The sequence below is a fragment of the Lolium rigidum genome, chromosome 5 (assembly GCF_022539505.1).
Source record: "Lolium rigidum isolate FL_2022 chromosome 5, APGP_CSIRO_Lrig_0.1, whole genome shotgun sequence".
NCBI lineage: Eukaryota > Viridiplantae > Streptophyta > Magnoliopsida > Poales > Poaceae > Lolium > Lolium rigidum.
Window position 1 is genome coordinate 121,855,074 of NC_061512.1, and position 25,725 is coordinate 121,880,798.

Here is a 25,725-nt window from a genome sequence, read left to right on the forward strand (position 1 = left end):
CCCCACCCTAAGTCTCCAACTCCCCTTCCCCTTTCTCCACGAGTACATCTTAACCCTAGAAGTAGAGCACTGCGACGGAAATCGCCGCCACAGATTTAGCTATCGAATCTCCACCCACCTCCCATCCGTTGTTGCTACTGCTCGAAGTCCATACAAGGCGGCGACCCAACAGAATCCGGCGGGTGCAAGAAAGGCGCTGCAGCAGGCGAATCACATGGGCACGGCAGACCAAGATCCAGGTGCGATTTCTCTTTTCCCGTTTCTGATTCCTGACTCATTTTCCCTATACTTACCCATTCTCAATCTATATGGATTTGTGCATCCTTGCCGCATCACCTTCCTAATATTTTCCTGCTTGGTTGGCAAACTGATACGCAATCACTAGCCTCTATATCCTTCCATGTGTTCTAGATCGAACAGAGGATGGGGATGACGGATGGGGATCTGGGCCTAGAGCTTTGGCTCTAATATGAGTGCCTCCGGTGTCAGCGCCAACCATATCAAGGTCATGGTGGCAGGTGTGTAACTGTCTGCACCCTTCTATTAGGTTCTCACTTCACTACTCACGGGAGTGTAGAATAATATTCCATTTGTCATGTGGAGTGTGCTTATCTCAATTAATCAAGTGATGAGGACGCACCTAAAAAAGATTAGTATTGTTATTTGCAACAGGCAATCACTACATATTTGGGTTAATGTACTAGTTGGTCTTTTTTTTTGCAGGGGAATGAACTAGTTGGTCTTGCAGTTCTTAGAAACCGGATATTTATTGCTGAATGTTCAAAGGGATTAGTAACTGGGTATTAGTTTATCACATCAGAAGTAATTTTTATGTGAACTTCTAATTGTTGCGAACCCATGTATTTGGCAGGTAAGGAACATTGTGGCTGTGTAAGTTCGGGGCTCCATCTGAAACTTTTGGTACCCCACGAAATTTGTGAATATTTTTAACTAGACCATGTTAGCAATCAAAGTACCATGTACATTTTTTTTTCCTGAGATGTACCAATATTTGCATCGTGCCATTATGTTGATGCCATATAACTGTTAAATTGTGCAACAAGTACATGAGCAGCCAGATTATCTAGGTCCATTGCCCCTTGTTCTTATTTTCTTACTGATCTATCTGTTTAGAAAATACACAATGAAAAGCACCTGCAAACATCATAGTTGTGTCTCATGCTGACTACCTGGAAGCTTTGCTGGTTAACAAAGGGAGTGGATCTCCAATCATATCTTGTCGGAGGCCACTGAAAAGGACTCTTTACCCAGAGGTAAATGCGAGTCAATCACTCGTGCTTCATGATACTGTCATTGTGTTTCTCTAGTAGAAAGGTTCTCATCTGTTGTAATATGGATAGTTCATATCTTTATCAAGTTTAGTTATTTTTCTGTATTTCTTTTTGTACTTCGATCGGTGAAAAGTATCAAGTATGTATAGGTGCGATGTGTACATGATAGCGCACATTATCATGCATGCATGCATAGCGTAGGCATGCTACTGAGGTGTTTGAAGAAAATTCAAGCAGCGTCCATATATATGTGATATAAAGGTATGATTAATCGAGAGCCAAATTATGCATTTTGCTTTCATTGTTCAGTAGACTTTACTCTACATGTACGTAATGGTGAAATGCCTATGAACAGGGTCTTGATTGTTAAAATTATGGTCTCTTACTCTATTCAGTTTATCGTGAAATGCCTATGAACATCGATTCTGAAATTGAAATTTTATTTCTATAGGGCTACATGATCAGCAAGGACTGAAGATATCCCATGTTGACATGGTGGGTAGCTGAGAAATCAAGTAGAATTCCTTATACCCTTCCAGCTGATAATTTTTTGCCACATCTTTCTGAAATTGAAATTTTATTTCTGCAGGGCTACATGATCAGCAAGTACTGTTATATTTTGATATCAGCGATGTACATTAGAAGGCAAAACATTAGAAAGGATAAATGTAGATTAAGTAGAATATCGTATTTTGAAGCTGTATTGTAAGATGTGTGGGCACGTGAGACAATTTTTATGTACGTGATGTTGATTCCAATAATCAATATAATATTGAATTGTTTCTTCATGCCATCTTCATATTTTTGTGATTTGTGTGTGATGTACACCGTATCTTACAAAGTACATATTCTCTCACTGAGGAGATAAACATTAATCCGTAGCATATTTGAAGCGATCAAACAACCCGATCCAGAAAATATTATTCATTTTTAAATAAAATTATTCATTCCGTTCATGTTTGCAGCAACGAATACAAGCATTACTTGGTCTATGTTGCTATATTGCAACGCTTTAACTACTACTTACCAACGCACATATATGCGTTGCGCTACATCCTTGCAACACCCAAAAACGCAACGCATACAAAATCCGTTGGTAAATGCGCTAGCAACGCCTATATTAGCATTTAGATACATATCCATGCGTTGCAGTAGGTGGGTGTCTGTTGTAGTGCATGGATCGTGGCTTTAGTTAGCGGCCCAATGTTCTTCTCTAACATTATGCATGCTCTAACCATTAAATTAGTGGTAAATCTCCCTTACTTCAGACAAGACGGACATGCATAGCAACTCACATGATATTCAACAAAGAGTAGTTGATGGCGTCCACAGGAACATGGTTATCGCACAACAAGCAACTTAATAAGAGATAAAGTGCATAAGTACATATTCAATACCACAATAGTTTTTAGGCTATTTGTCCCATGAGCTATATATTGCAAAGGTAAAGAATGGAGATTTTAAAGGTAGCACTCAAGCAATTTACTTTGGAATGGCGGAGAAATACCATGTAGTAGGTAGGTATGGTGGACACAAATGGCATAGTGGTTGGCTCAAGGATTTTGGATGCATGAGAAGTATTCCCTCTCGATACAAGGCTTAGGCTAGCAAGGTTATTTGAAACAAACACAAGGATGAACCGGTGCAGCAAAACTCACACAAAAGACATGTTGTAAACATTATAAGACTCTACACCGTCTTCCTTGTTGTTCAAACCAATACTAGAAATTATCTAGACCTTAGAGAGACCAATTATGCAAACCAAATTTTAGCAAGCTCTATGTATTTCTTCATTAATGGGTGCAAAGTATATGATGCAAGAGCTTAAACATGAGCACAACAATTGCCAAGTATCAAATTATTCAAGACATTTTAGAATTACTACATGTAGCATTTCCCGATTCCAACCATATAACAATTTAACGAAGAAGATTCAACCTTCGCCATGAATACTATGAGTAAAGCCTAAGGACATATTTGTCCATATGCAACAGCGGAGCGTGTCTCTCTCCCACACAATGAATGCTAGGATCCATTTTATTCAAACAAAAACAAAAAACAAAAAACAAAAAACAAACCGACGCTCCAAGCAAAGTACATAAGATGTGATGGAATAAAAATATAATTTCAGGGGAGGAACCTGATAATGTTGTCGATGAAGAAGGGGATGCCTTGGGCATCCCCAAGCTTAGACGCTTGAGTCTTCTTAAAATATGCAGGGGTGAACCACCGGGGCATCCCCAAGATTAGAGCTTTCACTCTCCTTGATCATATTGTATCATCTCCCTCTCTTGATCCTTGAAAACTTCCTCCACACCAAACTCAAAACAACTCATTAAAGGGTTAGTGCATAATAAAAATTTACATGTTCAGAGGTGACATAATCATTCTTAACACTTCTGGACATTGCACAAAGCTACTGGACATTAATGGAACAAAGAAATTCATCCATCATAGCAAAAGAGGCAATGCGAAATAAAAGGCAGAATCTGTCAAAACTTAACAGTCCGTAAAGACGGATTTTATTGAGGCACCAGACTTGCTCAAATGAAAATGCCCAAATTGGATGAAAGTTGCGTACATATCTGAGGATCACGCACGTAAATTGGCATATTTTTCTGAGCTACCTACAGAGAGGCAGGTCGAAATTCGTGACAGCAAAGAAATCTGTTTCTGCGCAGTAATCCAAATCTAGTATGAACCTTACTATCAAAGACTTTACTTGGCACAACAATGCACAAAACTAAGATAAGGAGAGGTTGCTACAGTAGTAAACAACTTCCAAGACTCAAATATAAAATAAAAATGCTGTAATAAAAACATGGGTTGTCTCCCATAAGCGCTTTTCTTTAACGCCTTTCAGCTAGGCGCAGAAAGTGTATATCAAGTGTTATCAAGAGACGAAGTATCAACATCATAATTTGTTATAATAATAGAATCAAAAGGTAACTTCATTCTCTTTCCAGGTAAGTGTTCCATACCTTTTTTGAGAGGAAATTGATATTTAATATTACCTTCCTTCATATCAATGATAGCTCCAACAAGCTCAAGAAAAGGTCTTCCCAATATAATGGGGCAAGATGCATTGCATTCAATATCCAAGACAACAAAATCAACGGGGACAAGGTTATTGTTAACGGTAATGCAAACATTATCAACTCTCCCCAAAGGTTTCTTTGTAGCATTATCAACAAGATTAACATCCAAATAACAATTCTTCAATGGTGGCAAGTCAAGCATATCATAAATTTTCTTAGGCATAACGGAAATACTTGCACCAAGATCACATAAAGCATTACAATCAAAGTCATTTACCTTCATCTTAATGATGGGCTCCCAACCATCCTCTAGCTTCCTAGGAATAGAAGCTTCACGTTCTAGTTTCTCTTCTCTAGCTTTTATGAGAGCATTTGTAATATGTTTTGTGAAAGCCAAGTTTATAGCACTAGCATTGGGACTCTTAGCAAGTTTTTGTAAGAACTTTATAACTTCAGAGATGTGGAAATCATCAAAATCCAAATCATTATAATCTAAAGCAATGGGATCATCATCCCCAATGTTGGAAAAAATTTCAATAGCTTTATCATGACAGTTTCAATAGCTTTAGCAATTTCATGCAGCTTTGCAGCTTTGCATTAGAAGTGGAAACATTGCCAACACCAATTCTTTTACCATTATTAGTAGGAGGTGCAGCAACATGTGGAGCATTAGCATTGCTAGTGGTGGTAATAGTCCAAACTTTAGCTACATTATCTTCTTTAGCTAGTTTTTCATTTTCTTCTCTTTCCCACCTAGCATGCAATTCAGCCATCAATCTAATATTCTCATTAATTCGAACTTGGATGGCATTTGTTGTAGTAACAATTTTATTTTCAATATCCTTATTAGGCATAACTTTCGATTTCAAAAGATCAACATGAGAGGCAAGACTATCAACCTTTGAAGCGAGAATATCAATTTTATTGAGCTTTTCCTCAACAGATTTGTTAAAAGCAGTTTGTGTACTAATAAACTCTTTAAGCATAGCTTCAAGTCCAGGGGGTGTGTTCCCATTATTGTTGTAAGAATTCCCATAAAAATTACCATAACCGTTACCATTATTATAAGGATATGGCCTATAGTTGTTACTAGAATTGTTCCGATAAGCATTATTGTTGAAATTATTATTTTTAATGAAGTTTACATCAACATGTTCTTCTTGAGCAACCAATGAAGCTAACGGAACATTATTAGGATCAACATTAGTCCTATCATTCGCAAGCATAGACATAATAGCATCAATCTTATCACTCAAGGAAGAGGTTTCTTCGACGTAATTTACCTTCTTACCTTGTGGAGCTCTTTCCGTGTGCCATTCAGTAGTAATTAATCATCATATTATCAAGAAGCTTTGTTGCTTCACCAAGAGTGATGGACATAAAGGTACCTCCAGCAGCTGAATCCAATAGGTTTCGCGAAGAAAAGTTCGATCCCGCATAAAAGGTTTGGATGATCATCCAAGTAGTCATCCATGGGTTGGGCAATTTTTAACCAAAGATTTCATTCTTTCCCAAGCTTGTGCAACATTCTCATTATCCAATTGTTTAAAATTCATTATGCTACTCCTCAAAGATATAATTTTAGCGGGAGGATAATATCTACCAATAAAAGCATCCTTGCATTTAGTCCAAGAATCAATACTATTTCTAGGCAGAGATAGCAACCAATCTTTAGCTCTTCCTCTTAAGGAGAAAGGAAACAATTTTAATTTTATAATGTCACCATCTACATCTTTATACTTTTGCATTTCACACAATTCAACAAAATTATTGAGATGGGCAGCAAGATCATCGTAACTAACACCGTAAAATTGCTCTCTCATAACAAGATTCAAGTAAAGCAGGTTTAATTTCAAAGAATTCTGCTGTAGTAGCAGGTGGAGCAATAGGTGTGCATAAGAAATCATTATTATTTGTGGTTGTGAAGTCACACAACTTAGTATTTTCAGGAGTACCCATTTTAGCCGTAGTAAATAAAGCAAACTAGATAAAATAAATGCAAGTAACTAATTTTTTGTGTGTTTTTGATATAGAGTTCAGGACAGTAAATAAAGTAAAAGTAGCAACTAATTTTTTTGTGTTTTGATATAATGCAGCAAACAAAGTAGTAAATAAAATAAAGCAAGACAAAAACAAAGTAAAGAGATTGGATTGTGGAGACTCCCCTTGCAGCGTGTCTTGATCTCCCCGGCAACGGCGCCAGAAAATGTTTGCTGGCGTGTAGTTGAAGTGGGAGTTAGAAATCTTTGTGGTGTAGCTTTTCTTCAGATCCCCGGCAACGGCGCCAGAAAATGTGCTTGATGCGTGCAATCGACACGTCCGTTGGGAACCCCAAGAGGAAGGTGTGATGCGTACAGTAGCAAGTTTTCCCTCAGAAAGAAACCAAGGTTTATCGAACCAGGAGGAGCTAAGAAGCACGTTGAAGGTTGATGGCGGCGGGATGTAGTGCGGCGCAACACCAGGGATTCCGGCGGCAACGTGGAACCTGCACAACACAACCAAAGTACTTTGCCCCAACGTAACAGTGAGGTTGTAAATCTCACCGGCTTGCTGTAACAAAGGATTAGATGTATAGTGTGGATGATGATTGTTTGCAGAAAACAGTAGAACAAGTATTGCAGTAGATTGTATTCGATGTAAAGAATAGGACCGGAATCCACAGTTCACTAGAGGTGTCTCTCCCATAAGATAAATAGCATGTTGGGTGAACAAATTACAGTCGGGCAATTGACAAATAGAGAGGGCATGACCATGCACATACATGATATGATGAGTATAGTGAGATTTAATTGGGCATTACGACAAAGTACATAGACCGCTATCCAACATGCATCTATGCCTAAAAAGTCCACCTTCAGGTTATCATCCGAACCCCTTCCAAGTATTAAGTTGCAAACAACGTGACAATTGCATTAAGTATGGTGCGTAATGTAATCAATAACTACATCCTCGGACATAGCATCAATGTTTTATCCCTAGTGGCAACAGCACATCCACAACCTTAGAACTTTCTCGTCACTCGTCCCGCATTTAATGGAGGCATGAACCCACTATCGAGCATAAATACTCCCTCTTGGAGTTAAGAGTAAAAACTTGGCCGGAGCCTCTACTAATAATGGAGAGCATGCAAGATCATAAACAACACATAGGTAATAGATTGATAATCAACATAACATAGTATTCTCTATCCATCGGATCCCGACAAACACAACATATAGCATTACGTATAGATAATCTTGATCATGTTAGGCAGCTCACAAGATCCGACAATGAAGCACATAAGGAGAAGACGACCATCTAGCTACCGCTATGGACCCATAGTCCAGGGGTGAACTACTCACTCATCACTCCGGAGGCGACCATGGCGGTGAAGAGTCCTCCAGGAGATGATTCCCCTCTCCGGCAGGGTGCCGGAGGCGATCTCCTGAATCCCCCGAGATGGGATTGGCGGCGGCGGCGTCTCTGGAAGGTTTTCCGTATCGTGGCTCTCGGTACTGGGGGTTTCGCGACGAAGGTTTTAAGTAGGCGGAAGGGCAGCCTCGGAGGGGTCACGGGGGCCCCACACAACAGGGCCGCGCGGGCCCTATGCTGGCCGCGCCGCCCTAGTGTGGCGGCGCCTTGTGGCCCCACTTCGTCTTCTCTTCGGTCTTCTGGAAGCTTCATGGCAAAATAGGCCCCTGGGCGTTGATTTCGTCCAATTCCGAGAATATTTCCTTACTAGGATTTCGAAACCAAAAACAAGCAGAAACAAAGAATCGGCTCTTCGGCATCTCGTTAATAGGTTAGTGCCGAAAAATGCATAAATATGATATAAAGTATGCATAAAACATGTAGATATCATCAATAATGTGGCATGGAACATAAGAAATTATCGATACGTCGGAGACGTATCAATGAGAGAGAAAGAAAAGGGGGGCATATGCTCTGATCCCTTTATTTAAACTATAGACTTGCAAACATCTCTAAACCAGTTGACACTTGATCTCTCATCAAACGGTTTGGTAGGGTCAATATCTAGGGAGATTGGTCAATTGAATTCAGGAATTGGTAATTTAGAGACATAATGGTTTTAGTGGAAGCATTCCAGAAGAGATTGGTAACCCCAAGGTGCCAAAATTTCTTCACCTTCCCTGATGCAAGTTCACATGCAGAACTTGAGCACTAGAAGCCATGCCATTTTTCTTCTGTGAGAAGGTAACTCTGCACTTTGAGTTTTTTAAATACCCCAGAAGAGTGGCACTTTTGGATGAGGAGTGAAGTAAGATAGATTTGAGGGCTGGTTATCACCAAAAAAGAATGAAAGGAAACTTAACCAAGTCTATAGAGAATGATAATGTCTGTAACATCAAATCAACATAGTACTACAAAAGTATAGTTATGATGAATTTATTGAAACTAGTGTTTTACTTATTGATATATTATTCTATAAATTTGGTTAAACTCGGCACTCTTCTAGCGACTATTTGCTCTCTGGTCATAGTTTCCCATTGCTCTTCATTGGATGATCGAGGTAGCTAACACTAACACCTTGTACGGTATACTGATTGTTGGCATGTCCCACTTACCTATAGCCACCATCTAGCTCAAGTAGCTCGGGTTGAGAAGGCAAACTCTTGAGCCATAACCCTCATACATGGCATTGTCAAACCGACACAATTGTTTGTTGGCACGCAACTTGGATTCCGAGCATCTCCCATCGAAATTGTGATCCTCGATTGTGGCTAAAATTTAACCCAAGGCTAAAACACTCCAGTTGTTCCACAGGAAAAAGGAAAGGCGGGCCTAAGGTGAATTGGTCTAGACCTGCCGGGTCCGGCGCCGACTAGTTGTATTCGTCACCGGTGAGGTATGGTGGTGAGGCAGGCTCGCCCTACATAAATGTTAGAATTTTGCGGATTTTCGACGCTGCAAATGTGTTTGTGTTTTGTTGATAATGTGTGACTCACATGCTGCGATTAATCTGAGGCGTGTGCTACAAACATGTTTGTGTTTTGCTGCTAATGCATGCGTCGCATGCTGCGTTGTCGGATTTTTCACCATGGGTCCTACTACAGACATGGCTGACTGATGGGGATGCTTAACACTAGGAATGTAAGCGGATAGGATCGGATCGAATTTTGTTGTTACCATATTTTGCCGGCGAATTTGGAACGGATCGAATAATCATTGGTTGGTGGATTCGAATCCGGATATACGAAACTATCGTATATTTTAAACGGATTCAAAAATAGATTCGGCGCGGAAATTAGTATATCAAAACGTGAAGTCCCTTTCGATCTTTCGTGGGTATGTTTGCGCCAACGGTTGGCCTGGATCACGTGAAAGCAACGCGGCAACCTTCGTCCAGTTCTCAGAGGGGGCAAAAAAAAAAAAAGCAACGGATAGCTCACGGCGCTCTCCGTTGAAGCGCGTGGGCGCGGCCCTCGTCGCTTGCTTACGCGCGTCGAGGCCGCCGGTAGACGTGTCCGGTCTTCCTTCTCGCAACGCGCCGCCGTGGCCGTGGCGCTGCCGTGCCGCCATTGGGACTTTGCCTGCGTGCGTGGCCGCGTCGTAATTTCCACCGCGTCATCCATCCAGGCCAATAAAGCCACGCACGACCTGCTCCCACCTTTTCCCCGTTCCGAAGTCGACAACAGAAAGCCAGATACAGAAGCGAATACACCGTCCTCCTTCGATTCGACCGATTCCCAATTCCCCAACCGCAGGCACCACCGCGCCATCAACCCCATCCATGTCCGGCTACCCCTACGGCGGCGCCGCCGGAGGCTACGGGCCCCCGCCGCCCTACGGCTCCTCCCCGGCCCCCTCCGCCCCGCCCTACGGCGACAAGCCCCCCAAGGAAGGCAAGACCTCCTCCTCCGCCGCCTCCCCACCCTACTACGGCGCCCCGCCCCAGCACTCCTACGGCGCCAGCGGCGGCGGCTACGGGGCCCCGCCCCAGCCCCAGTCCTACGGCGGCGCCGGCGGATACGGCGCCCCGCCCTCCAGCCAGCCCCAGTCCTACGGCGGTGGATACGGGGCGCCCTCCAGCCAGCCCCAATCCTACGGCGGGGGCGGGTACGGGGCCCCGCCCTCGGGCCAGTCCTACGGCGCCCCGCCGCCCTCCTCCTCACCGTACGGGGCGCCGCCTCCAACGGCGACGCCGTACGGCGGCGGCGGCGGCTACGGGAGCCCGTTCGCGGCGCTCGTCCCCTCCGCGTTCCCGCCGGGCACCGACCCCAACGTCGTCGCCTGCTTCCAGGCCGCCGACCGCGACGGCAGCGGCGCCATCGACGACAAGGAGCTGCAGTCCGCGCTCTCCGGATACAACCAGAGCTTCAGCATCCGCACCGTGCACCTACTCATGTACCTCTTCACCAACTCAAACGTCCGCAGGATCGGTAACTCCCTACATCCCACGCGCAATCCTTTACTTTACCTGTCGCCGCCGCGATCGTGCAATTAAGAATAATAGTTTTCTTCTATGGAGAAGGTTTCCGTAGAATTAGAACATCATGGCGATCATGCGGCCTGCTGCTAGACACAGTACGATCAAATAATGAGGTTCCTGCTGGGAATCATTGCACCCATTAGTGACGACGTCAATGGGTGACTTTTCCGTTGGATTGGAGAACCACACGCTTTCTGTGCCGCTATGTGTACTCGATCAAAGCAAATCAATAGACAATAGCCACTAGGTGGCTGCAGTATTTGTCTATCCATCCCCACAGTTTGACATAGCACGGGTTTCAATGATGCAAAATAATGGGCTGCTTCCTCAGAGCTGCATTTCGTTCCCATAAGAAACAAGAGAGGGGCATTTCATAATACTTCTGTAAAATGTGATTTCTGTACATTCTTTTCCAGATGGTAAATCATCTACATCCACTTTAACCTGTTTCGTTAGCGGAATGCTATTTACTGCTGTTATTTGGTGGCACCAAAATGTTGGTTTTGGACGTAAGATAGAATATATAGAAGCACTTCGGGCTCAGAAGTTGAAGATATATTTTTCTCGATAGCCGATGTTCTAGTTGAATATGTAATTTTCCCAATAGCCAATGTTCTAGCTGCAATACCGATGAGTTTCTGGTCAGTGGTTTGAACTCTACTCATACACTGTAGACATACATACATCCAAATATTTTATAGACTAGATTTGAAAAATATTTTGTTCATTGCCATGTTGCTTAGACTTGACCACCATGCAGATGAAGAATTAAATACTACTCAGTCATCAGTACCAGATAGTAATACTTATCTGAGGACACTCTGAACAGTATGAGCTACTCCCTCCGATTCATATTACTTGTCACTAGTATGGATGTGTCTAGATACATCTATATTAGAGATAGTTAATATGAATCGGAGGGAGTAGTGCATATTCTCCTTCCAGAGGTAAAACAGGATAATATACAAAAATGGGAAAGTGGGAATCTCTGAGGATGATAGAAATTATGTATAGCGTCTGAGTGGAGGTTTTATTTAACTTCGAATGCCTTTCAAGTTAGAACGGAACAAAGGTTTGTTGTCCTACCTGTCAGGCGTTTTCGTCTGTTTTGTAACCATTGCGGAACTATGGTGTGTTGGCGATTCGTTTGCAGGATAATTCCGCTTAAAATATAAGTCGAATGGGGTTGAGAAATAATCTGGCTCCTCCACGCTTTGAATTTTTGGTCTGATGCCTGTTTGCTTTGGTAGTAAGTTTGGTTTAGATTCCCTTTGAGTTGAAAACTGATCTCGTACGTGATTTTATTTCCTTGTTTGACTGTTTTCCTTTTCTTTGTGGATCTTGAACAATTAGTTCTGGAATAGTTGATTGATCTAAATTCTTATATCAATGCCATATTTCAGATACTGGTAGTAGAACTTTTTGGCATTTGATTTGGCCCTATTTTGGTTTTTAAGCGTGTGAAATTTCTGGATTCACCATTTCCATTATATCTATTTCAGCTTTTTAAAATTGACCTCTCATTTTTTTAACTCATGCCTTTGATTCTTCCAGGACCAAAGGAGTTTACTTCTGTTTTCTACAGTCTTCAGAACTGGAGGGTAAGAGGCAACAGCTTCAAGTTTTCTTAACTTATTTGGGGTAACTCATCAGTACAACACTTATTAACCACGTGTGACCATTCCTTATTGCTCTTGTGCAGTCTATATTTGAGAGGTTTGACCGTGACCGAAGTGGTAAAATTGATGCATCAGAGCTGCGTGATGCTCTTCTCAGTTTGGGTTATTCAGTTTCTCCAACTGTGCTCGACTTGCTTGTGTCTAAATTTGACAAAACTGGAGGCATGAGCAAAGCAGTCGAATATGATAACTTTATTGAGTAAGATTACTCCTTCAATTTATTTTGCTAATTTTCCAAACAAGCAGTATAGGCTATCGTAATATCTGGTGTGTTCAAATTGTTAAAAAACTGTATTGTTTCTCAGTTTTTTTCTTATTTGCGGCTGGTGAAGTGCTCCTGTTCAAAGCGTAGTGCAATCTGTGTTGTTCAGGGACTAGCTTTGTTCTTGTTTAGAGCTTAGCTCAATCTGATAATGTCATGAACTCAAATTATTGAGTCACTTTTCTATTTTATGAATTGAAAATGTACCCAACTGTTGAAGTCTCTAAATGAAAATTGGTTGTTCACCAATTGGACTTTCTGTTTTCTGCTTGGTTTTCTGATGCATAGTCTCATGTTTAATACAGAAAAAATTCTTGCATAATATAACAGTCCTAACTCTTTCTTTGTTTACCTATGTAGGTGCTGCCTTACAGTCAAGGTAATTACATCATTATACTGCACAAAAAATTAATGTTCTGTGAATATCCTTGCTAATTTGTTTTGAATTCTTTTGCAGGGTCTGACTGAGAAGTTCAAGGAGAAAGACACGACTTACTCCGGGTCTGCAACTTTCAGTTACGAGGCATTCATGTTGACTGTGCTTCCTTTCATCATTGCCTGATGTCAACCTAGTTATGAGGCTTGAGTGAAATACTGTTTTGTTGAAATGTTTTGAGTGATGTTGCTGCGTTGCTGATAAAATATCTCTTTGGGGATTGGAAACTGTATATGGTAGAACCTGTGGTTGGTTTGGAACTATGAAAGTCTCACATATGCTTGATTTAATTTCGTTCTGCCCTCAAAACTGTCATTTTTCTGTGGTATTGGATTTTGATCCTACTGTACATTTCTTAAAATTCTTCTCATGAGTGTTGACGCAGAGTTCAAAACTTCATTTACATCAAGTGAAGTTTACACCAAAATTACAAGTTTAACATGCGAACACAATTGGGCTAACACACAGTTACAAACCTAAATTGCAATGCCACGTGAAATTGATTGGAAATTGTTAACCATTTACAACTATTATTGCTATATATGTAAATAAAAAGTATACTCCCTCTGTCAAAAAAATAAGTGACTTCACTTTTTGTAGATACAGCACTTACACACTAAAAACGTGTTACAACTGTATCTAGATAAAGTTAAGACATTCATTTATGGACCGAGGGAGTATTACATTAAGGTTCAAATAAATCTAGCAATATTGTTCTTAAGCTAGGATAATGGAGGAGACTCCAAAACAAATGCGACCCAAAAAAAAAAAACTGAAAAAACCACAACGCAGTGCAGTCAGATCCTGTGGTGCACACTTGCACCACAAATGGCATATACAGTAGTAAACAAAATTGGCAAATCTCAACCAAAACAGTGGCTGGTGGCGCAATAGAGCTAAAATAGGAAATGCAATATGACCCATCCTGTATTCTGTTGGTAGCGAACATTGCAATTATTCAATTACTCCTCTCCAGCTATATGTCATGCAATATGATCCATCCTGAATTCTGCTGGAAGCAAATATTGCAATTATTCAATTACTCCTCTCCAGCTACACGTCATCAGGACCGCTGGCAAGTTGCTTGTAACCATTCGGACTTGCAGACGCATCACCGGATTTAACTGGTATGCACTTCAAGATAACTGCAATAATCAGGCTGATGGATCCTATACCTACGCTTACTAACCAGTGCTGCCAACTGAGTGGAACTGTGCTGGCAAAGGTCCCGAGAAACTCAATGATCACCACTTGGAACACCACCGTCGCGGTTATGACCCCGATGAAGACCCAATTGCCAATGATATCACGGAAAATGTTTAGCTTCTCCATTTCCCTGCTGTTTACTTCGTTGAATACCTGATGCAACATCGTTCAAAGAACATAGTCATTAATATTACACCCTAGTATAAGTTCACCAGTTGAAACAAGGGGTCCTTCAAAACAATGCTAGCAATGAAAAAAAATGTCTCCACAATGCACTACTCACCTGGCAAAACACGAAGGAGTTGAATATGAGCGTATTGATAATGGTCTTGGAATCTGGACCATTGATGTTCAGAAGTTTTTCGCCGCCGAACATGAGAACGCCAAGTACAACCAACTGATATATACTTTGCCCAATGATGTTTCTCCACATGACCTTGGTAATGAAACTTTCACCTCGCCCAACAGGCGGCCTCTTCATCATTTCATCATTTGGAGGCTCAGTTGCCAGAGCTAAAGCTCCTAGTGTATCCATAATCATGTTCACCCAGAGCAGCTGCACAGCAGTGAGAGGAGCGCTCCCTGTGATGCAAGAATGAGAACATGAATACCACATTAATTGTTCTATGGATAAAACCATAGCGTTGAATGAATACATTAATGTTTCTCACACCTGTGATGCATGCTGAGACAAAGTTGATCACTAAAGCAACAATGTTCACAGTCAACTGAAACTGCACAAACTTCTGGATGTTTATGTAAACCGCACGACCCCACCTTGCAACATTTATGATTGTTGTGAAATTGTCATCGAGCACTATGACATCGGCACTCTCCTTCGCAACCTGCGAAAATCCAATATACTGTCAACAACTTCTAAGAATCAACAAGATTTACTTGAAGGCTAGTTTTTTCAAGTCACTGTTCTAACAGAAGCAACAATTGGCAATTGCAGGGTCTAATAACAGATTAGTGTAGTGAGATGAGGAGAAATAATTTTTTTGATCGATTTGTTAGATGTTAATGCATGTTGGAACATCTAACCTCTGCAAATTGTACTAATGCTACTATAAGATCAAAATTGCATAAGAAAATAGTACCTCTGTGCCTGCAATGCCCATAGCAAGCCCAATATCTGCTTCGTGTAATGCAGGAGCATCATTTGTACCATCACCTGTCACAGCAACAACCTCTTGAAACATACCTCTCAAGTTTGTCACAAGCATATGTTTGTCCAATGGTAATGAACGAGCCATGACCTGCCAAAGGTTGCTAAATGTTAATTTTTGAAGATCTTAGTTCACTTAATAGATGGAGAAAGCAGGTATTTACCTGAATCTTAGGTATCAAGTCCCTCAATTCCTCCGGGCTCTTGTTACGGAAATCTGGCCCTTCTATTGCTATTCCATCATCAGTCAATATGCCACACTCTTTGGCTATAGCTTTAGCTGTATTGATATTATCACCAGTCACCATTCTCACCATGATACCAGCAGTTATACAGCTCTGAACAGCTTCCTTCACTCCAGGGCGCACAGGGTCCTTGATGCCAAATATGATTATCAGAGTAAATCCACTAGCAGGACTATCTGCATTCTCATCAAAATCATCCACATCCTTAAACGCCAGGCACAATGTCCTTAGAGCATCTGAAGCAAATGAGTAGATAGTATCCATGATGTCCTTTCTACGATCATCTGACAAGGGAATAACATCCCCATCTTGATCAATCACCTTGTCACACATCTCAACAATAATTTCTGATGCACCTTTGCAGAACCAACGGTATGTGCCACCAGGTAAAGAAACCAATACTGCCATCTTCTTCTTGACTGAATTGAAAGGCTCAACCTTAACCTTGGTGCAGCTCATGTCCTCGGCATCACTATATCCTTGCAAGCTCAAGCCATATTCGAATATCGCTATTTCAGTTGGGGTGCCCAAAACAATTTGTTTATCATCATCTCCTTTGACCATCTCTGCACTAGTGTTCTCAAAAATGCCCTGCAAAAGTAGGCTCCATGCGCTTGAAGAAATTGAAGAGTTCAGATCTTCAATACTAGTGTTACCTGTGACTGACTTTGAAAGCTCAGCTATCCAAATTTTGTCAACCACCATATGGTTAGTAGTCAAAGTACCCGTTTTGTCTGTGCAAATGGTGCCAGCAGATCCCATTGTTTCACATGCTGCAAGGTGTCTGACAAGCGCTTTGTCATTCATTAACTTCTTCATTGCAAATGCAAGGCTCAAAGTAACAGCCAACGGCAACCCTTCGGGAACAGCAACAACAATAATAGTAACCGCTGTTGCAAAGTAGTTTACTATAGTCAAGGCATCAGCAGAATACCATTTGGACAGACCAACTGTTGTACCCTTTTCAATAAGGAATCTTGCCATCAGGACTACGAATGTTAGTGTGGCAAATACCAGCCCAATCTTTCCTATAATGGTCGCAACTCCATTTAGTTTAACCTGCAATGGTGTCTCGTCCTCTCCTCCCTCACTCAAAGTGCTCATCAGCTTTCCCCATTCAGTGCGCATACCGACAGCAGTTACTATCATCTTAGCAGAACCATCTTGCACTTTAGTTCCTGCCAAGATGAATGGTTTATCTGTAGAAGTATACACTGGCTCGCTCTCACCTGATAAGCTGGATTCATCTATCAAAAGGGAGTATCCATGTATGAATAGTCCGTCAGCAGGCACTTGGTCTCCAATAGATAAATGCACAATATCACCAACTACCAAATCATATATCGAGATCTTCTGTCGACCACCATCTCTCGTTACATGGATAAATATGTTCTTCTTTTCATTATCTAGCTCCTTGAACTGGAGCGATTGCTTATAGTCACTGGCAGCAGTAACCATCACAACCAAGAGAATGCTGAGTATTATCCCCACGCCATCATACATGCCCTTAGGCCAACCTTCAGATGCCAATCCAACTACAACAGATAACAAAGCACATACCATCAGAATGATAAGGGTCGTGTCCTGCAATGCATCCCAGACAAAACTCCAGAAACTTCTTGAAGGTTTTTCAGCGTAGCGATTGACACCATATATGCTTTGTCTTGTATCCAAATCAGTGGCAGATACACCACGGTCGAATGCTGAACGTACTTTTTTGGATATACCATCTACACCACCATGCATCTTTAAAGCTTTCAAGTCATGCTTGCTTGTTATTGATGCCAGTTCTTCGGGATTGATGGAAAACCCAGCTTTGATTATATCCTCTGTTAGCTGGTACTCTTTCTTCTTGGCACCTTTATAGCATAGAAAGGTACACAGATAAAATATAGTTACTAATGAGAAAAGAGGAACAATAACATAAAAGGTTATCATGTAGACTCGTACCACCAATGAAAGTGATTGCAGCCTGCTGCACATAGAGGGCAACCCGGATTTTTTCCTGGAAAAGAAACCACGAAGAAGAGAAACTTTGTTACCCGTTACATACAAGACTTAGGTCATTTTATTGCAATTGTAAGATACAATCACAAAGTTAAAATGCAGTAGTCAACAAGTAACGTCAATACTAGTCATTAGCCCATTGCAATGAATACATTTTTAAATTATAGCCCTTGGATGGCAACAATAAACATCAGCAGGATGAAAAGAAGATACAGGTGCCAAACATGGAGATTTACCACTTTCAGTGATATACACAGACGAGCCAAACAAATAAATGTTAATTTTCTCAAACATGGAACTTTGTTCATTTTAGAAAAAAGTAAAATAGCAAATAAACTGATTGCTTGAATGTGACGCCTGCAATTTTCCGGTATCGTTGTGAAAAAGTAAGAAAATAAGCTAACATGTTGTCATAAAGGAATTATTACATCCACATCAAAACTATTGGCAAGACGATTAACTGGCACACATTTGAAAGGAAGATAAGCTAACTTTGTCTTGATTTGAAAAAGAACGCCAAGCATCTCGAAGAAGAATCAAGTAACAGCCTACCAAACTAGTTGGCAGACTGATTGGTACAACAAATGAATATCTTTCAAGACTTCATGGTCGTCTAAGACAAAGTAGCCAAAAGATTCTGTAATCTCTGCCTAAAATATTCTCTACTCTTGGAAGTGGAAACTAACTAACTACCTACTCAAAGATTCTCAACTTTACAGTTACATGGTTTGAACGCATGTGCCTATTGTCCAAAGCAACCGAGTAGAGGAGTGCATGGCATATTGGTCTTCCACCTTTATGGATGCACTTTTTAAAATTATATCAATCGATCGTCCCTCAATTGAAATGTCTCAATCCAGTACTACTCTAATCCCCAAGACTGAGACTGCTGATAGGATTGGAACATTTAGACCCATTTTTCTTTGTCATGCTACATCAGCTAATTTCAAATAGGTCTTATCTAGCAGCCACATAGTGCATAATGAATTGTCAAAACATAAGAACTGCTGTGGAAAAGAAAATTAAAAAAATGAAAACAGATGACTAAAATGACAACAAAGCAAAAGGTTAATGCAAACACTTATTACAGAATTTAGAAAATGAATAAATAAATAAAATGATGCTCCTATTACCTCTACATTCTAATGTACCTGGTTGTCCAGTTGGTGATCTATTTATTTTTTGTTTCTCCATTCCTTAAATCACGATGAATAATTTCGAATGGTCAGTTGGTGTTGTTATGTCTTGACTTTTTTTCAATATTGCAGTACACACTTTCAAGAAGTCATTTCCCTAGTACTTTGTTTCCAAATAAAAATCCTCTTGAATATTTTATTCAATTTTCATGTACCCTTATTTTACATGGCCACCGAAGTAAGTCAGTAAACCAGCTAGGGTGGGGTTGATTTTTAACCCGGAAAATTCACCAGGGTCGGTCCCTACCGGTGTAGCTTTTCACCATCTGATTCATGCTTCAAGACTCGTGTCACGTATTAAACCTCCGTGAAAAACTTATGTTATAAAATCCGCAAAATGTAAAAATGCTGCTCAACTTTTTCTAGATACGGATGTATAGCAGCTTTTTTTGGTGTGTGTGTGGTGGGGGGGGGGGGGGACGGAGGGAGTATGAAACTCTTCAAATCTACTCTGGTAGTTAGCGACCCGGCAAAAAAAATCATTTCCTGGTTGATTTTGGAGCATAAAGAAGAGGCAACCAAGAGAGGACATCACATGGCACCGATCTATGACTCTATGAGCTCGGGGTCATAACGCTAGATCCTCCAAATCAAACAGATAAGGAAACAAGGAAGGCGAATAAATGCCAGAGATTACGATCTTAAATTCGGCATTTGGCCATTTGCACCACATCCACAGGGTGACAATTGACAAGAGTGGGGACCTCATGGACATGACAGAAGATGACGATAAGGTGTGCCTTTTGCACTGCTCATTCACACGGCTGCTGCTTCGCGGAAGCTTCGTCCCCTCACAGGAGTGAGAGAGACAGCCTTGGTCAGCCTGGCCGCCCAAAGAACAAAGACCATGGGCAGCCAGTCTCAAGTCTCAACCTCCAAGGACGGACGGGACGGGTCAAGTCAACATGATACGTGCACACGATGCCCCCACCAGGCCACTACCAAACAGGCTCGCCATTACAGCAGGAACATGCTGATTTTGTTCTCTTTCCAACTGCTCATTTCAATGGGTTATACTGTGCGGGGCATGTAGAGGAAACTAATCTGGGAAGCAGGGGCTGCTACTCCCCCTGTCGCGATCTGATGGCAAGACCGCAATCTAATAGAAAATGCTACAGTTTTACTCCTAAATACTCCGTATCCAGTTGGGAGAAATCGAGAGCACGGCGACTGATCTTCTTCAGAAAAAATAAACGATCGGTTACGAGATTTGAAACGGTAGACGCGGAGATGAGATCGAGCTAGAACTAAACTAGAACTTGGGCAGTGCGTGCGTGGACCGTAGATAGATGAACAGATCATGTGCGTACCTGGACGGAGCGGCGCTTGGCATGGTTCTCCTGGCGCTCGTCGAGGTCTGGCACGTGGCGGAAGCGACGGCGCCGGTTCTTGACGAGCGTGCCGACGGCGGAGCGCCACCGCCGCTGCGCCTCCTCGGAGGGGTTCTTGGACGCAACCTCGAAGTTCTCCTGCAGGTACTTCTCCATCTTGCCTGTGCCTGCTCCTCCTCTCCCGCTCGCAGCCGCACACCCTAGCCTAGCACCACCACGGCACCAGCACTACTTGGGCCGGCGAGGAGGATGGAAGGGGTTCGTGATGAGCACCACTTGGCCCTGCCTCCCTCCACTCCCCCTAGCGATGAGTTCGAGGGAGTACTACTAGTGCTAAAGAAAGGAGGACATGGCAGCTAGCCGCTCTTGTTTATTCACCCACTGGGATCACAGATGCACAGATATGCCGGGGTTTTTCTCCTCTTTTGGCTCTGCCCTTTCCGTTTCTTGGGTTTCGTCGCACTATTTTTCTGGACGAACATGAAAGGGTCATCGCCGTTTCTTATTCCATCCCTTGCCTCCTTCTCAGCTTCATGGACGGCACCACAGCGGTGGACCCCGCTCGTCTGGCCGCGTCGAATCCGTGTGGACTTTCTCTGAAGTGTTTTTTCTTTTTCTTCCGGAAGCATATGCTCCCCAAAGAACAGAAGTTCGTAAAAAACAGTAAAATATTCAAATATAATATGTTCTAGTTAAAAGTATTAAAATCAGTGATGTAAAAAATGGTCTTTCGAGCATCAAATTGTCATTTTTACATGTCTCATAAAATGTTATTTTTCCGCTAAAATACTATGAGTAAGCATGGATATGAATATGGTCATGTAATAATTTTAGTACTTTGTCTAGTTCTAAATATGTGTTTTTCCGAGAAGTTAACTGGTATGTTCACAATCCTCCACAGCAGTACAAGGAACCCAAGAGTACTAAAAATACAAAAAGGTCTTTATACCACCTAGCCACGACTACAAGTACTCAAACTAGCCAAAGGCATGCCAACATCTTCACCTCTCCCCCTTATTGGAGTTGTAGTATAATTTGTTATAATAGACAGACGGCAAGTCGACGTGCTAAGATCTCAAAGGACCAAGCACGAGAGCATCAGCCATCGGCGATGAAGAGTAACGTAGATCGGAAGTAACATAGACCAAATCCAGCAAGATTCGTCGGAGACAAACCTTCACACGCCATCCGATGATGCTAAACGCATCACAAGAACAACGGTTAGACATGGATAATTCTATTCCATCTTCCGAAAGGCGGCACCGCCACGCCTTTCTAAGTCAACAACAACAACAACAACAACAACAACAACAACAACAACAACAACAACAACAACAACAACAACAACAACAACAACAACAACAACAACAACAACAACAACAACAACAACAACGATTCCGCCCGCCAACAAGGACTGGGATCCACCACGCCTATGTGGCCCTAAGGCCACATTAGGCGAGGCAGATCAACGGCGGAAGGCAGGAAACCCTAATCGGTTGTATCTCTCGCGACACTAAGGGTGTGTTTGGTAGCCCGGGGGAGCACTGATTTTCCCATCTCAACCGAGATATTTGAGAGAGAACATGTTTGTTAGGTCGGGTCGGGCCTTCCCAGCACTGGCGACCTCATACGAAAACGCCTCGAGCCGGCCGAGGAGCGAAGCTCAAATCGAGCTTCCCTCCTCGCCCGGGCTCTCCTCATCCCGCGAAACACTGTTTCGGGCCCCCACCGCACCCCCAGACCCCCACCCGACCCGTTCATTCCCCCCTCGCACCCCTCGTCCTCCTCTCTCCCACGCGAGCGACGCCTCCTCCCACCGAGCGCCGCCTCCTCGCACCGGGCGCCAGCATCGCCTCCCTGCGCACCGAGCGCCTGCGCCGCCTCCTACCACCGAGCGCCTCCTCTCCCACGCGAGCGCCGCCTCCCTGCGCACCGAGCGCGACGACGGCGTCCACGGCCATGGCTGCATCTCGCACCGCAGCTGTGCTCGCGCGACGACGGCCTCGACGGCCCAGCTTGCCCTCACCACGCACGGAGGAGGAGAGGCTCAACCTTCCGGCGGCTGCTCCTCTCACCGGCGGCGGCTCTCTCGCCGCCGGCGGCTCCTCAAGCCTGAGCCCAACATTACAGGACCCGATTGCTTTTTCGTTTTGTATTTAGGGACCTGATTGCTTTTTATTTTAGTATAGCACTCTCAGGTCATACATGAGAACCAAACAACTTCTCCACTCAGAATTTCTCAACTCATACAGTCTGCCAAACAAGCCAAAATTCTCAACTCAACACAGTTGAGGTCAGCAGGGATGAGGTGAGAAACGCTTGTTGAGAGGAGCCGACCTACCAAACACACCGTAAATATTTGTCGCATACTCAATGAATCCAGACGAATTTTAGCATATATTTTAATTAAATCCGTGACAAGTATTTAGCACCAAAAAAAGGAATATTATTCTGATATTTGGAATGTTCCTTTTCATTATGCAGGACCATGCGCTCTAGGAATCGGTTCTAAAGTTTCTACTTTTCTGCTAGGACTAGGAAACCTGCATTTTCTTTGGGAAAACGCTCACGTTCCCCCGGGGGAACAGCTCTCTTTTCCTCCCACTCGACGCTCGTTGGATCCTTTCAATCGAACCGTTCTCCTTCCGCCACGTCGCCACCTTATCCGTCCGCGGACCGCGCCGTTCCGGACCGCGCCGCCCCGACCTCATTACTGCGCCTCGCCGCGCCCCTTAATCACGCTCTCGCGCGAGGTGGCGGAGGAAGCGAGCGGCGGCTGGGGAGCGGTTCCGGGAGATTCAACCGCCGCTGGCGACGATTTCCGCCGCCCACCGGAGAACGGCGGCGCCAAGCTTCGTAGTAGAGGTTCGTCGTCCTCTCGTGCTCCTCTCGTGCTCCTCTCATGGAACCCTAGACCCCGATCCCCGCCATTCGCTCCATTTCTGAACCCCTAGCTATGTAGGTTCATCGGCGCCGATCTCCTCCCCGCGTCGTGTTCTTCTTCGTTGCCGATCTGTTCGGGTGAGTAGCTTCCCTCTCATCTCTTGTTCCCGGATGTCCTCCTCCCCGATCTGAAGCATGTCCCCGCCCCTCACTAATGGGATTTCCTTCCTATTTCCGGCATTTCCGACATAGTATTGAAGGTAGAGAGCGCCCTGATCTATTGGGAGACGTGGAAGTGAGAATCTTCCACTTTTGCTACAGATGGATGTGAGTTTTTTCCACTGAAATATCATGCTGTACCAAACCTTTGCAGATGTTCCTTTCATTCTACCCAGCAGATGTTCATGTGTTAGTTATGTTTGCCTTTGTTTATGTAGCAATGTATAGTGTGCTCATGGTTCCATTTGCAGCATTTGATTTGGTTGTTTATGGTAGCATGTACCAAACCTTTGCATTTCCATGCCCATGTCCATGTATATCTGTCCATGTCCATGTGCATCATTTTTTGTTAAATGTATGTGTATTGCTACATTATTCCATTTTTTGCTTCATTTGTTTTTTGATATACAACTTGTTTTTTGTTCATTTTTTGTTGTTTCAGGTTTCCAAAAAAGCTGGGAAGCAACCTATGCCTAGTGCAGAGGATCAAGCTAAGTGGACTTCGAAAGACCATTTTGTCTGCGAAGCGTCCGCGTCGTTGCTGCGGATGAGTTGAAGCCTGAGAAAAGAGCCGTTATTGAGGAGAAGAGTGCCTTTAGGTCATTACTAAATGTTGCACCATTCAACATACCGAACGAGCTCATAGACTATGTTGCGCAGCATATCACACCGTCTCTCCGTGAGTTCAGAGTTGGGAAGAAGCGGATTGTTTTCACCAGAGATATGATTACCAAGGTGTTTGGTATACGCTCAGGGCAAACCCCAGTTGTTGAACTCAAAAAGTTTGAACAAAGTGCCCTTCGAGATGTTTACGAGGGTTCTAATCCTAGACCTGATATTCCTACCACCATCAAGGTCCCGAAAGGTTGTGAAGACACCGATGAGGATACTATAGTTAGGTCCCGGGACCTCCTATGTATGGCTACTGTTGTTGATCCGAAGAGCAGCAATCATGTTGGTATGGACTACTTAGGTAGCATGCTTCATCCATCTAGAACCCATGAATATGCCCGGGATGAGTACATCCTGGAGCGATTGATGCAAGAGGTTAAGAAGATGCAGAAGAAAAGGTTAAAGACTCCTTCTCTTAAGAAAGGGAATTCCAAGTTTGAGTTTTGGATCTCCGGCCCATTTGCTTGCTCTTGGTGTATGTTATCATTCCGACAACTTGTTTCACTTCCTGCACTTAATTCCACAAGCATAGTTTTGGTTGCTCACGTAGTGTTGACTGTTTTTCTCTTTGCGGATAATCTATTTGGACCATCTTCGGCTTCCTCCCAGCGAGTCATGTCATAGACTATTCACCGCCAAGAGTTTGTCATGTCAAATGCAGTGATTTTGTTTTTGCAGTTCAATGTGACCTTTCCAAGTTGTTTCTTCACAACACCAAGGTTTTTGGTAGGAGACCGGTAAGGAAGTAACCTCGCATTTCCATGGTTTTTTTTGTTATTTTCTTACTTGCTTCAATTAGGATTCTTATCATGTTTTTCCTTGTTCTATGTGTAGTTCCTTGATATAAGTGAAACACCATATGCAAATGTACTACCTGGACGTGCCGAGGGAGCTCTCGTTGAACCTCGAAGTGAACCCTTCAGACCTCACTAAATGATTGGCTTGTTTTCCCTAGCAGCCAGGAACTTGAGGTATTGTTCATGCTGCAATCTTATTTATTTGTTGCTACTTTAGTGTTACATCTTTGCTACCTTCATGCACTTTTGGTTGCTACTGATCTGTACTTGCTAATTATAGATTATCTGTTTTTATGCTCCAATACTTTATATGAACTGCTACAATACTTAATATGAACTGCTCATATATCATTTTTGCTACATTCAAATGATTATGTTTTTCGAGTTCCGACATCGTTATAAGCATTTGCATGAGAAACACAAGACCTTGTTTGTCGCTGAATTTGATATAGCAAACAAGAATTATGTTGCTCGGTGTCAAGCGTATGCAGTCTCAAAGGATGGCTGCTCTACTTTGTGATGTTGATGCTGCATCGCAGACACAAGAAGGTCCAAGTGTTACATTCCAAGGTATGCATGGAGATGTAAACACTGATCTAGGAGAGGATGTTTCTGCAGATGATGATGAGCAGTCTGACAAGGAGGACTCTAGTGATGAGGATGTTGATGAGGAGGAGTCTAAGGGTGCTGATATTGCTGTGGATGATCCAGAAGAGGATGGTTCTGCATATGATGATGATTATATTCCTACAGCTTGCTCAGAAGATTGTGATTTTGAGTTTGCACCAAGAGATTCTGATGTTCCATCACACCACGCTGCACCGGATGTTCCACAGTCAGCTATTATTAGAGACTCCTCTTTCC

General features: G+C 42.8%; 2 protein-coding genes and 1 long non-coding RNA gene across 3 annotated transcripts; 2 read left to right on the plus strand and 1 right to left on the minus strand.

The window, feature by feature from the left end:
- Positions 1 to 1,482: 1,482 nt before the first annotated feature.
- On the plus strand, positions 1,483 to 1,991 carry LOC124654217. The gene is made up of 3 exons (XR_006988259.1): positions 1,483 to 1,553; positions 1,744 to 1,787; positions 1,882 to 1,991. It is a non-coding gene; the product is annotated as an uncharacterized LOC124654217 (long non-coding RNA).
- A 7,978-nt stretch (positions 1,992 to 9,969) lies between these two features.
- On the plus strand, positions 9,970 to 13,427 carry LOC124658015 (calcium-binding protein CBP-like). The gene is made up of 5 exons (XM_047196467.1): positions 9,970 to 10,710; positions 12,315 to 12,361; positions 12,463 to 12,638; positions 13,062 to 13,080; positions 13,159 to 13,427. Exons 1-5 carry the CDS (start codon positions 10,062 to 10,064, stop codon positions 13,261 to 13,263), a joined length of 996 nt encoding a protein of 331 aa, XP_047052423.1. The 5' UTR covers positions 9,970 to 10,061; the 3' UTR covers positions 13,264 to 13,427.
- A 335-nt stretch (positions 13,428 to 13,762) lies between these two features.
- On the minus strand, positions 13,763 to 20,783 carry LOC124658016 (probable calcium-transporting ATPase 9, plasma membrane-type). Its single transcript, XM_047196468.1, has 7 exons — positions 20,270 to 20,783; positions 17,707 to 17,761; positions 15,676 to 17,615; positions 15,444 to 15,602; positions 15,017 to 15,188; positions 14,627 to 14,925; positions 13,763 to 14,496 (listed from the first exon to the last, which is right to left on the minus strand). The coding sequence occupies exons 1-7, from the start codon at positions 20,444 to 20,446 to the stop codon at positions 14,191 to 14,193; spliced, it is 3,108 nt and encodes a 1,035-aa protein (XP_047052424.1). The 5' UTR covers positions 20,447 to 20,783; the 3' UTR covers positions 13,763 to 14,190.
- Between the last annotated feature and the right edge of the window lie 4,942 nt (positions 20,784 to 25,725).